The sequence below is a fragment of the Urocampus carinirostris genome, chromosome 2 (assembly GCF_059441175.1).
Source record: "Urocampus carinirostris isolate Australia breed hairy pipefish chromosome 2, RoL_Ucar_1.0, whole genome shotgun sequence".
NCBI lineage: Eukaryota > Metazoa > Chordata > Actinopteri > Syngnathiformes > Syngnathidae > Urocampus > Urocampus carinirostris.
In genome coordinates, this window is record NC_142350.1 from 9,896,786 (window position 1) to 9,910,703 (window position 13,918).

At 39.3% G+C, this 13,918-nt stretch overlaps 1 protein-coding gene across 3 annotated transcripts in view; it reads right to left on the bottom strand.

Annotated features, from left to right (window-relative positions):
- Positions 1-499: 499 nt before the first annotated feature.
- samd12 (sterile alpha motif domain containing 12) overlaps positions 500-13,918 on the bottom strand; it is a 136,008-nt gene continuing 122,589 nt past the window's right edge. For all 3 annotated transcript variants that reach the window (XM_088328855.1, XM_088328856.1, XM_088328854.1), the window contains exon 5: positions 500-4,000. In XM_088328855.1, the coding sequence (XP_088184981.1) occupies positions 3,969-4,000 (32 nt within the window). In that variant the 3' untranslated portion in view covers positions 500-3,968. The remainder of the gene's footprint in view (positions 4,001-13,918) is intronic.

Below are 13,918 nucleotides of genomic sequence, written 5' to 3' on the forward strand. Positions count from 1 at the left end.
ACCTTGAGGCTTTAGCAATCCCGGAGGATGGCATGTCCTGCAGCTCTGATCAATAGCGTTCAATCAGCCAGCCGCTCTCTGCCGTGTTAAGTCTGCAGCCGCAAGATCCGGACACGGAATGAGCGGCCTGTCCACAAATGCAATCCCGTTTTTCTTTTTAATACAAACATCATTTCCGGAACGTCAATATTTGCCATCGCGGAAGACGACGCACGCGGACGGATGGGACATCAGCTGCCAAAGTATCTTTTCCCATACAGCGCAACTAAAAATAAACGGCGGGAGGAGCTGACGAAACAATAAATGAAACAGAGACGTGCGGATGGAAAAAAATATACCTGTGATGTTTTTTGTTGTCTATGCACCTCGTCATTGGCTGGTGAGTCAACGCGGGAAGTCCGGTCCTGTTTTTTTGGACGTATTAATCTATGTCCTTCACTCGACTTCAATTGACGTGAGGGGCAACGAACAAGTTAAGGTGTACATAAAGACGAGCAAGTTCGACACAGTTTGTTTTTTAATATTGCACATTGAAATCACAAAATTGTCTGCGAAAGATCATTTAAACCACAGACACAACAAACAAAAAAAAACCCAACACATTTTGGGGTGTTATTTGTAGGGAACGTGTGTATTATTTGACCACTAGATGTTGATGGAGGGCAGCACGGCGGCGCAGTGGTTAGCGCATGTGCGGCACAGTTCAAGTCATGGGAACCTCCTGCGTGGGTTCAAATCCAGCTCCAGACTTCCTGTGCGGGGTTTGTATGTTCTCCCCATGCTTGTGTGGGTTTTCCTCCCACATTCCAAAAACATGCATTTCAGGTAAATTTCAGGTCCAGATTGTCCCTAGGTGTGAATGAGCGAGTGAGTTGTCTGTCCCCGTGTGCCCTGCGATTGGCAACCAGTTCAGGGTGTCCCCTGCCCACTGCCCGATGATTGCTGGGATGGGCTCCAGCACCCCCGTGACCCTACTGAGGATAAGCGGTGCAGCTAATGAGATGAGATGTTGCTGGATTTTGTAGTGCAACTAAAAAAGAGTGCTTGAAAATCACAAGGAAGAATACAAACTGCCAAGCAAACTGCACCCTATTTCAACAAAAAAATTGCCCAGGTTTTTGGTTACCTTTTGGTTACCCATAGCAGCAAGATGGCAGTCAATAATGTAAGCTTCCACTAGGTAAAGCTCACGTTATGTTAAATAAAAGCAAATTTCTCAACCTATTAGTTTTTAAGTTAAAACACATACATATAATAGTTCATTCAATTTGTTTAGTTAAACCAATTGTTTTTTCGTTAATGATTAGGGTTTCTTTTATTATTAGGAGGTGGAGTATAATAGACACTGGCCCTTAAAACAAATGATAATTTGGTTGCTGTGTATTTAGAAAAAAAAAAAAATTCTGGTCTGTTTAAGTATTGAATGACCCAAATTCTGGGATTATTCTCAATAGTTTTACCATATTTCATTTATTGTTAAGTACAACATGACCTAATATTGAGGTGGTTAATACTTAACATAATAATAATAACAATAATAATTGATATTATTACTATTACTATTGTATTTAAAAAAAAATGAAACTAAATTTGAATTTTTAAAGCGAATTTGTTTGCTTTGAAAAAAGAATTACTACAATTAGCAGGGGCAAGGGAAAAAATTCTGCATCTCAAGGGATTATTCTTCGAAATCATAATAATAATATTAATACAAATGACAAAGAAGTTGTTAATCTTTTGGTTTGATTTTGAAAAAAAAAAAAAAAGGTTTGGTCTTGTTTAAAAAAATATATAATTTAGCTACCAGTAATTAAGAACATATATAAAACATTTGCCCATTTAAAAAATAAAATACAAATAAATGATTGAATAAAAAACAAACAAATTATTTGGGTATTATTTAAAAACACGGCGGCAATATTTTAAGATTTTTGAGACTGTTCAATACAACAAGATTTAATTATTGAGGGGTCTTATTTTAAACAGAAAGACTTCATTTAGGTAATTGCTTTTGATTTAATTTTTTTTTAAAAATCGAATTGAATTTTTAAAAATGAGTTAATGCTGGAACGGCGGCAAAGTGGTGAGTGGTGTGAAGTTTGCATGTTCTCTCCGTGCCTGCATGGGTTTCCTCTGGCCACTCTGATTTCCTCCCACATTCCAAAAACATACATGTCGGGTAAATTGGCCGGTCCAAATTGTCCCTAGGTGTGAATGAGCAGGTGCGTTATTTTTTCTCCGTGTGCCAAGCGTTTGGCTGGCAACCAGTTCAGGGTGTCAAAAAATGAAATGAAGTGATTTGCATTTATATAGCGCTTTTCAAGTCAACGACTTCCCAAAGCGCTTTACAATGTGCTCCACATTTCCCAATAGCGGCCTTGAAGCCATGTAAGGCGCTAACCTGCTTATTGGGGGTATTAGGGGTTCAGTGTCTTACCCAAGGACACTTCGACATGTAACACGGACGAGCCGGGATTCGAACTGGGATCCTTTGATCCCAAGACGAGCGCTCTACCTCCTGAGCTACTGCCGCCCCCCTTCCCACTGCCCGGAGATAGCTGGGATGAGCTCCAGCATCCCCGCAATCCAGGTGAGGATAAGCGGCGCGGAAAATGGATGGATGGGTTCATGCTGTATGCATATGAAAGGAAAATCAATTTTCAAAACAATAAAATACCTGAGCCAGGAGTTGGACATGATTTTGTCAAGTGTAAAATCTTTTTTCTTGCAATCCGAAGCGTTTCCTACATACATTTTTAATGTACATTTTTAAACTCATCCAACTTCTGTTACTGATTTTAATAATAAAAAAATAAAATGTTGTTTGAAAAAATAACTTAAACTTTTTAGTGCAATACAATTTTAGGGCAACATCTGAAAGAAAATTGTGCACGTTACAGTCATGTTAAACTAAATACAACCATTTTTAAACAATAAAAAAATAATAACTTCTCTCAAGACATCCTCAATTAATTCCAACAAAAGTGCGTTAAACCACTGGCGCCAGGAGTTGGACATTGTTTCATCGAGTCTAAAATCACTTTTTTGCCATTCAAAGTGGTTTTTACATCAATCTTTACACTAATTGCATGGACAGATGGCATGAAAGCAAGACCACATGATTCGATTGGTTGTTAAGTAACTCCGGAGCGAACATCTGCAAGGCATCTTCAAACCATGAGTAGTGCTACTTTTGCTGCGGTTAATTTCTCTTTTCACTCATATGGAAGTTAGACCTGTCATTTGTTATAACATTACTTACAATATTTTATGTACATGTTCATATTGTGATATTTTTTTCCATATTCCAGTTCACAAAATAAATACTGTATTATGAAGAGCAGGCATCGTCAAACACACATCCAGGAAGGATAGAGGGAGCAAGAGCGTGAAGAGCCAGTCTCCCTTTTGCGGTTATTACGCTACAATTAGAGGAAGAATGCAGGATTTACAAACGGTAATTGTCTGGCCACTTCACAAAAGCTTTAAGTTGGATTAGGGATGGCCTTTCCCCGTGAGGGAACATAAACCTTCAAGTGCGAAACAGTCAAGATTGAGTGACAGTCTGAAGGAGTGGCTTTACAGGGTTGGCCTTAGAGGGACATTTTCGAGAAAATGTTGCAATATTTTTTAAGTTGAGGCTGTGTTGTAATGATTTCTAGTTGACATTGATTTGCAGAAAGCAGAAAATGGTCGATTGGAAGAGGAGCTGTTGTAAGGGTTTTTCTATTCATCTATAATCAAAATTCTATATAGGGGAACCAGGCCACAAACAAACAAAGCTTTGAGGGAAACTCTGCAACTGTTTGAGATGGAGGTACCAAACTGATGAATTAACACTGATAGATGCACAAAGTTCATTGAAGCGGCTTTGAAGGGGGGGGGGGGTGTTGAGGGTGAGATGAGGGGGGCACACACGGTTGGTCTGGTTCTGGATCGCCCTTTGGGTACCTCCTTCGTTGGGCAGGTCACGGTGAGGGTGGGGCACATTCTAGGGAGCCTGCAAAAAAAAAGAAAACACCCAAATATGTTTTTAAGTAAAATGTACAAATTTCTCTAATACAAATATTTAATTAAGACTAGTACAAATACTAAGCTCAAGTAGTCATGGATTCCAATGCTACTAGTACAAATATTTTCTTGAATAATGTAATCTCTCGCTTCTTATTTCTTCGCAGCCTTTATGCGTTGCGGGTAGAAAATATTTTACGATCCATTATCCCCAATTGCATATTGCTGCCATCAAAGCACATTTGTGTCGAGCCTGGTGGTTCTTTTTAGCGTTGATGGATATCCGCCTAAAATGAACTGCTCTCATGCACCTATGATTCCTTATCCCCAATCCCATACTCCTGCAAAAGGGGGCCAAGCAGAGTGTTTTTGTCGGGCCTGGAAGCTCTCTTTTGCTCTTTCCGTCCACCAAAATGGGAACAGCAGTCGTGCAGCTTTAATCTGTTATCCCTGATCACATATTATTGCAAGCAGAGACAGCAAAGCACACTTGTCAGGCCTGTTTTTTTCCTTCGTTTTTTTTTTTTTTCCTTTGGCAGTCTTTATTTCCGCGTTGCCACAATATATTATACCCAATCTAATATTGCTACAAGCCGAGGGTGTTATGTTCTGGACCCTCTAAAATAAAACGCACGATTGTGGCCACGATTCATTTTTCCCGGTCAACTATTGCTGAGAGCAGAGGTTGAACAAGCGTTTTCATTTGAGTTAAGATGCCATTTTAGCCTTTCTAAAAAGACCTGCACTGTTTCTGCCGTGACCCCTTATCCCCGATTACATATTGCTGCAAGCGAGGCCTGAAAGAGTGCATTTTTGTTGGGTTTGGTAGGTCTATTTTTGCTGTTTCACCCTAATGTAAACTGCACTTGCGGGGGGATCTATTATCCCTGATCATACATTGTTACGAGTGGGGATCGGCAGTAAACCCTTTTCTTGGAAGGTGTTCTGTTCTGGTCTGTCTAAAATGCATCGTTGTGGCCGCGATCCATTAGACCCAGTCGAATATTGCAGAGTGGGGGCTGAGAGTTCCAATGTTGTATCAGGCATGGGGGCTCTTTATTTCCATTCTTTCTGCCTAAATCGAACAGCACCTCTGCGGCTGTGATCTTTTATCTCCAGTCAACCATTGCTGTGAGCGGGGGCCCGCACAGCTCATGATAAATGGAGGGACTATTTCTTGGATTTTTGCATATCGGAGAAGGTTCTGGTCCCTATTGAATGTGACCAAGGAGGGATTACTTAGATTAGTAGTTCAATTAATAAGTGGCAATTAATAATTCCACAAGAAGCCACTAGAGGGGAGCCGCAATAACAATTATCGATGCCAATACCAATCTATTCTAATGTAATCTTCCACCCTGAGTAAAAAGTATGACAAGAATTACTTGAAGTGGCTAACAAACTATAAAGGCGGGCTAACTATCACAGGAAAGCATTTTGAGTTGGATTGAAACTGAGAAAGTGACGTAGATAAGAGAGGAAATTTAGAAATTGAGATCAAACGGGCATAAAAAAAAAAAAAAGAACAGGGCTGGAGATAACAAGCACGAGCACAGCGCGGCATAAAAATGGATCACGGGGATGGAATTAGAAAACTAAAAGAGAAAGCGGAGAGATAAGAGCCACGGGATGAAAGAGAGAAAGAGCGAATGAAAAGCAAGGGGGGGACCTAATTAGAAAACAGTCATTGTGGCGCCGTTGTGAGAGCGAGCACTTGACAAATGTTTCGGATGGAACAAATGAAGCAGAGTTACAGTCAAGCTAAACATCAAACAAAAGGAAATTCACAGTGCAAACTGCAAAGAAAAAAAAAACAACAATTCCAGTAAAATATGCTGATGTTAATACTACGAAACAATTGTCATCTGATAGAAAAATAATCAAGTTAAACAATTCAAAACTAACCTATCGTTAAATAAGAAAAATACTATTCCCCCAAGAACATTTTTTTTAAGTGAACTGAAGAGCTGCCTACTAGTGGCTGGAGGTTGTACAGCAGGAGTAGCACAAGATTGCACGACAAAATTCATGTGGCACCAACTATTTTATTGCTTATGTTATATATGTCATCATTCTGTTCTCTTGTATTAAAAAGTGCTGGTTCTCCTTTAATGTACAACTTGATATTAAATCGTGGTGGATTCAAACAAGATCTTGAGTTGAAAACAAAAAACTGGAACATCATTAGCTTGTTTCTAGGTGCTGTTTTATTTATCTCCGGCAGTCCCTGTTCTGGTTTAGTGTCTATTTTTGGTAACGAAACCAATACCTGCATTGAGAAATAACATTACTTTGGTGGCTAGCTTCACTTTAGCTGCTAGCATCACTTTAGCGGTTAATGCTAATAAATCTAGCAAATAGCAGTCACTCAGTGCCAAAGAAGATTTTCGCGTCATTTAAATTACATTTCTTTGTATTTTTTTTCACTCTTCTGAATCTCACAAGATAAAGAATATTGTTTTCTAATATATTTATATATATTTATCCATCCATTATCTGCATCGCTTATTCCCCAGTTTTTTCCAATTACGCATATCGGTAAGGATAATGAAGCTGGTCAACATTTTGGCAGTGAATGACGTAATTATAGTGTAACTAATTCTAAACTAGTAACTAGTCACAGGTTACTCATTTTTCCAAATATTATTTAAAAAATTGTGATACAAATTAAGATTTTCATTGACATTCTGATAATGTTTGCTAGATTTCTTACCTCAAATTGCAACACCATGCAAAAATAGTCGATTGGTCTCACCTCATGAGGACAGAACCATGCAAATCAGACTAGCCTGCATGTTCATTCTTCTCCTACCGCACTCCGACCGGCATTTCTGTTTAAGTCGACAGGCCACCGCATGCACTGTTTGCGAGTCAGCTTTAATAATAGCCCTGTTTTTGCAATAGCACCCGATGTCAAAATGCCATCTGCAGCTCGAGCGCTATGGCAACAACACTCGGGTAAAGGAAGCTGAAGATGCAGATTGAAAGAGATTTCTCATCGGCTGCCCATCCACTTGAATTTATTTCCTGATTTTGTGACTCTCCAGCACCGCATCTGTCATTTTTTGGGGTAACTTTCCATTCTGTTTCAGGGTAACCCATCGAATTGTAGACGCTAACTCGAATGATGTTGAGTACAGTACTTTCCGCACTATCAGGTACATCAGATAATAAGGCAAACCCCCCAAAAATAGTAAGATTTTTTCATATATAAAGCGCACGGGACGATAAGACGTATTTAATTAAATGAACAGTAAGAGCTACCGTACTTAAGAATAACTGTAGCTTTTTTATACCCTTACGGCATATGTCAAAAACAGTTTGGCTCTGGGGCCAGATCCAGACATTCTGTTCTGAGGCAGGCCGGATTAGTAAAAGAATGTCAACTTCAAATTTTTAGCTTTTGTTTTCAGTATCAAACTCTATATTTTAGCCTACGTTAGTAAACTACCCTACAGTGGTCCGTGAACACTGCATCACTGGTTAAGAGGGCACAGCAGCGCCTGTACTTCCTGCGGAGGATGAGGAGAGCCCACCTGCCCCCACCCTCCCTCATCACATTCTACAGGGGCACCATAGAGAGTATCCTGACCAGCTGTATCTCTGTGTGGTGTGGAGGCTGCAGCGCTACCGACTGGGGTAGTGTGAGGAGGGTGACGAGGACAGCAGAGAAAATCATCGGACTTCTCTTCCCACCATTCAGGACATTGGCCAGAAGCGCTGCCTATCCCAAGCTAAGAACATTATCAGGGATCCCTCTCACCCCCATCATGGACTGTTCACTCTGCTAGCCTCTGGGAAGAGGTACTGCAGTGTGCGGTGCAGGACCACCAGGTTCCACAATAGTCTTGTCCCCCTGGCCATTAGACTGTTAAATGGTCACTCAAACACATAGTAAATCTAAACTGCTGCTAATCTGTACATCTGTGGGTTCTGTTTGACTTTTTGCACTACTGGCAGTTATTTATAGCTAGCCACTCCTTGCACATCTGTTTCTCTGCACTATTGTACTTACAGCGTTATTGTTACAGTGTTATTGTTCTGTTTACCTGACTTGTTTACCTGACTGCCCATTTTGCACATCTGGTTGGCTACTCCTCTTGCACTATTTGCGCTACTGTAAAATACTATACATAGCCATAATTATTTAGTATATTATTAGCACTCAATACTACAACTCAATACAACATTTTATTTATATCTGTACATTCAAGGAAACTGTGCGGGTCTGATGTATCGACATTTCGTTCTGTATACACGTGTACTAGAATGACAATAAAGTAGATCTGAATCTGAATGTTATTTTCACAGAAGACAACGGATCTTATCTAAACACAATACATTTATTCGCAAACAATTGGGGAAAAAAGCTATTCATGTGTGGCAACGAATGTGTTAACTGCTTTATTGTAACAATCGCGTGAATGCAGTTTTACATATGAACCAATTTAGCATGTTAAACAAACTCAACACTGCCCTCTAATGGCTGGAGATAACATTTGGGTTGCATTTAATGCATGTCGTGATGTTTGGTGACTAGTGGCATTATGACGTTGAGGGATGATTAGTCTATAAAATGTGTGACTATTGATATTATAATAATTATTGATATCTCACCCATGCAATGTATTTATCCTTGAGATTGTTGTATTTAGACACAAAAGAGGAGCTATCTATAGAATGTAATTAATAGGGAAGATGAAGGGGTAGGGAAAATAAGCGTCTGCTTCTGACTACCCCTTTTCGAACATGTTATGATAAAATTATTTTGATGTTGAGTCATTGTTTTTGTCCTGTTTTTATTTTAATGTTAGAAATAAAAAGTTTTCATTCGTTCATTTATTTAAGACAATTCTAACTTTTGATGAAAATTACCAAGAGACTAGCTTCGTCTCTTGACAAACTTTAAGGTATCCAACGGGCAGGATTCTGCCCGTGGGATGTACGTTTGCTTTGCCTGATTAACGGTATATATTTTTGCAATGATTGATCAGTCGAAAAATGTCGTCAACCTAAATCGCAAACCATTGCATGCAACGGTAATTGAATCCGGGTCATTGCGACCAGAACACCACTAGTACAAATGACATATAAAAAGGCATTTGATTATATCTCATTATCACATTGTTTTTACTCACGGTGCCAAGACGAATGTTAAAAAAATGGACAAAACAGAATTTTGTCTTGGAGGATATCAATTAACGCAAAAAAGCACAAGGGAAATAACTGTTGGTGTGTCTGATGATGAATCGGGCTTTGGGGAAGAAAAATGTAAATAGAAAAAAAATAAAGGAAAAAGTTAAAAAAAAATGATAACAAGAAGAAAGGCAGAAAATTAAGAAATCAAAAAATGGTGGTGTGAAATGGCAAATGTCAACTTGCATTTTCAGCAAATTGTCGCTGTCTACTGCTAAGGGGTTTAATTGACCCTCATTTTTTTTCCTTACAATTATTTTGCCAAGGCAAAGGCATACAAAATAGAAATACTGGTCTGATGGATAAGACCCACGTTCGATTCCCATTGTATACAATGTTTTGGGATTTTGGTCAGCCATGTTTTTTGATTGATTATTGCACAAATATAGTAGTATTACATAAAACCTTGTGTAGTACCACACAGGTGTAAACACTGTATGCATTTACAATCTTATCCATGATATTTTACGTTTATAAGGCGCACAGTTTTTTAAGGTTCACCTTCAAATTTCAGGCAAATTTGGGGTTTTTAGGTGCGCATATTTATGGTAACCTTCCGTTCCGCTTTGGGATAAAACATGGACATGGAAACGCCAGCTTGAATAATATGGATTGAATAACTCCAAAAAAGGCCAGGAGCAGTTCTAGTATTCAGGAAGGTTTGCTTTGTCAGCTGCCGAGTGAAGAGGCCGAGCATTTATGCCACTCCCCAATGCTGAATGCTAATTTTTGACTTTTTTAACATTCCGAAGCGTATTTCTCGCAGATATTCTTTCCACGTGCTCTGTATAACAATGATATACTGCGAGCGATGATTGCTGCTGTAGAATGCACCCCCCCAAAAAATCAATATAAGTTGACGTTTTCATGAGCGTTGTTATGCGGCGCTGTTGAAAAAAAGAACATCATCATTTAGCATTTATTGCGCGGAGGTGTAAATTACTCAGTTGTTGGATATTGCCATTATTTTACAAAATGACTATAATCTGCTGGATAAATTTGAACAGACTAACGTAAATACTTTCCCGACTGAATTTCTTGAATTGAAAACCTCTACGAGAGCTTCAGCGAGTGAAACATTAGGAGAGGGAACACTCTACATGTGGACTTATTTTTATGGGCGCTTTCAGGGCCCATAAATAATAGTTTCATGTTTTTCTCGTGTTATAATATAATACAATATAATATTATTTATGTCATATATTGTAAGATCCAACCCCCTTCCAAATTAGATGGGCAGGGCTCGATAAAGAGAACAATTCACTCACAAATTAGCCACAACTACCGTAAGTGCAGTGAAATAAACAAAATGAAATTAGTGAGACAAAGAGAGAAACAAAAGAGACAGTTGACCAGGGGTAAGGGATTGCCACCACACGGGTGCAGAAAGAATATAAAAAAAAAATGACGCAAATATGCTCTCTCGGCCCTCACTCTCAGCATTAGTCGCCTGGGGAAAAAGGATCATGACCAAAACAGTGCAGTACATCTTAGGTGGGCCCGAACCGAAAATGAAGACACTCTGCAGGCTGCAGCTCTCAACAATAATCGACTGGGCATAATTGATTGCAGCCATAAGCGTGCATTTCATTTTAGGCGGGCAAGAATGCCCCCCTCCTAAAGAAAGTGCCTTCTATTGCTCCTTTCTCGTAGCAATATATGATCGTGGATAACGGATCGCACCTTCTTGAATGCACTTCATTTTTGTCGGCAAAAAAAGAGCCACCAGGCTCAACAAAAGTCATAATAGACTAATTTAAATCAGTTGATACAAGGTCTAAGTTGTAGTGCAGATAGTGTAACATTCTCTGTAAATCTGGTGGTGCTTAGCATTTATCAACCCTGAGTTCAGTAATAATCTTTCATAAATGCAGGTTATGTGAGTTGATCTTCTGGATTGTGTCAAGCAAGTTTTGTTGGCGTTAATTCAACCCTTTAATTCAAATAATTCCCTTTTCTTTGTTCTATGTTTTCTTAAACAATCCCCTCACCAGCCTAACTTAACTTTAACAGCACAAGCCAGATGTACTCTGGGTCTGCTGTGTATTTGACTATTTCCATTTCAGTCAATTTTTCCCCAGACTTGTTTTTTTTTGCATGCACGCAAACGTGGCGGCTTCCATATTTTTATGCCTTTAGTTGCACAGCAAGGGACTGGCGCGCATAGCCGAGTAACGTTTCTTAGCTGTGCTCGACTGTTTTGCAGCATAACTCCCTGACATTGCATCCGTGTCCTTCGGGGCTCAACGGAGCCAAAACTGAAACATTAAAAAGACGGCAGGTTTATTGCAGAGCATGTGCGCCGCTACAAGATTTCTCTGTCATTTTTTGTGCAGAAGAGGAGGTTTCGTGCCAGGATGGATTGGGTGAATGTATTATTTTTTTGAGACATATTAAGTGACATATTAAATCATGGAAACATGTATGAAAGGATAAAAAAAAAAAATACAGTAGGCCCCCAGGAATATGGCGACCCCGCCTTACAATGTTTTCGCAGTGTGGAATGAGATGTCTTTTCAGCCCCTCTTAATAGCATTTTCCCCACTATAAGACATCAGCAACAAATTATTTAGTGTGCCTAAAAACGTATAAAATTCAAACTTACTGCGAAGGGTCGATTAATAAATGCTAGTCTGTTATTGGTCCGCATCACAGCCTCAAGAAAATGCAGATATTGTATTGGCTGAACTAGCTCACACAATGTCTTTCTGTGTCTTCCTTCAGTTCACAATCTCATGTGGTTTCATAAAGACTGACCGATTCGGCGATACTGTATTTTTTTGTAGTGCATCTATTTGCTATTGGTCCCAATGCTTGGAGTGAGGCTAAAGGAAAAGCAAAACCATGATAACCATGGAAACAAAGCTTGTGATTACTAAAAGATACGAAGGAGGCACACAAATTGCTAGTCTACAAATCAACGATCTGGACTATTCTTGAAATTAAGGAGGCAATTAAAGCAAGGAAATCTTTTGAGGTCAGTATGATTCTTGCAAGCAGAAGTTTTAAAATCAGTTGTAGTTTAAGTTTGCCTTCTGGATATCCAGCCGCTACTCCACGCAACCAGATCAAGTCATACCAAAGTAAAATCAAATTTTATTTTCATTTAATGCTTGCACTTGTCATGTTACTAATCATATACAGGTCTAATACACATGAGTAGTACTTCAAATCAAATCAAACTTTTTTATAAAACACTTTTCAGGCAATGACTTGCCACGCAAAAAGGCCGCTCGAGGCCTGTCTTGATAAAATAACCTTGCCGTATGTGTGTGTGAGTGGGGGGGGGGGGGTGGTCATTTGGCACAACAAGGGGGATTCAGAAAATCAACTGAGAAGAGCTGAACAAACATTGCACTGAAAAGAAAATCATATTCTGCAGGTTACAAGCTGCAAATAGTGAAATATGCAGCTGAAACGGTTAGCAATCAGCAAAAAGAAAGGTTGTAGTTGGCAAGAAGCAGAGGTGATGATGACTCTGACGTAAGCGATGTGGAAGAGGAAGTGGCTAATTCTCTACCTTCCGAGGTGGGGGAGTTGTTTACTGGTAAAAGTGACACAAAGGATAAGGATTTCATTGGATTTTGTGATTTGGAGTGAAACTGATAGTTTGGTGAGCATGTTCTTCATGCTAGTTATCTGAATAACTCTTAATATGTTTCGTCGTTACTGACATTACCAGGCATGTCAATCAAGTACGTTAGTATACCGTACACGTATTCAGTATGTTGTTCTCTATTTAATTGTAATTTTAAATTGCCTTTCAAGATGACATGTACCGGTATGTGTTTATTCTTTCCCCCCAAAATGCAACTTATACTCCAGTGCGACTTAAAGTCCGGAAAATACAGTACTGTAATTGAAATAAAATATAATTATGGCAAGGCACAGACTAACCATGTAGGTAGAGGGACCCGAGGGAGGCTTATCCACAATGATGGCCTACAACTACTACTATAACTACTGCTTACTATTGTTTAATCTTTTTTTATCTGGGGCACCGGGGATTCAGAATACATTAGGGAACTAAACCTAAGGTTTCTATGCCCCACTATATGGCAATCTCACCTCAGATCATATTCATGTCATATCCCAGGGTCTACTGTAATTGTAAAAAAACTAACATTTTCTGATCCTCGTTTTCACGTATTTTGGGTTCTTTTTGTAACCCCTCGCAATAAACGAGGGTTCACTGTGTGTTACCCTGCATTCCAAAGAAGTTAAAAAAAAAAAAAAACAACAAAAAAAACCAGGAGTGTGTAAGTAAGAGTTGGCCCTATATACTGTATATCTTTCTAAATCTATATTACTATTTCTCACTTCTGTTTGCATGCACCATAATGACCCACAATCCCCTGTAGGATTTCTTTAAAGGTCTCTCATTGTTTACCACAACAGAGTGAGAACAGTCCCCAAAGAGGGCTCAGGGATAAGCAATATACTGGGAAACCAAAACAGAAGCTTTTACCATATGAAAGGCAGAAGATGAAAAGAGGGATGAAAATGAAAAAAAAGATGGAGAGAGCGAGGTAGAGGAGAGAGGGTTGGACAGCGACAGAGTCCTTGTGTGGCTTGCGTCTCGTTGGCTCTTTGCAGCTCCGTCTCTCCGGATTACCGCATTCACACTTCTGCGTAAAAATAGCCTCCGTCATCATTTATTTATTTGACGCGCTGTTCGTTATCGTGTACCCTGGAAGTACGACTCTGTAGA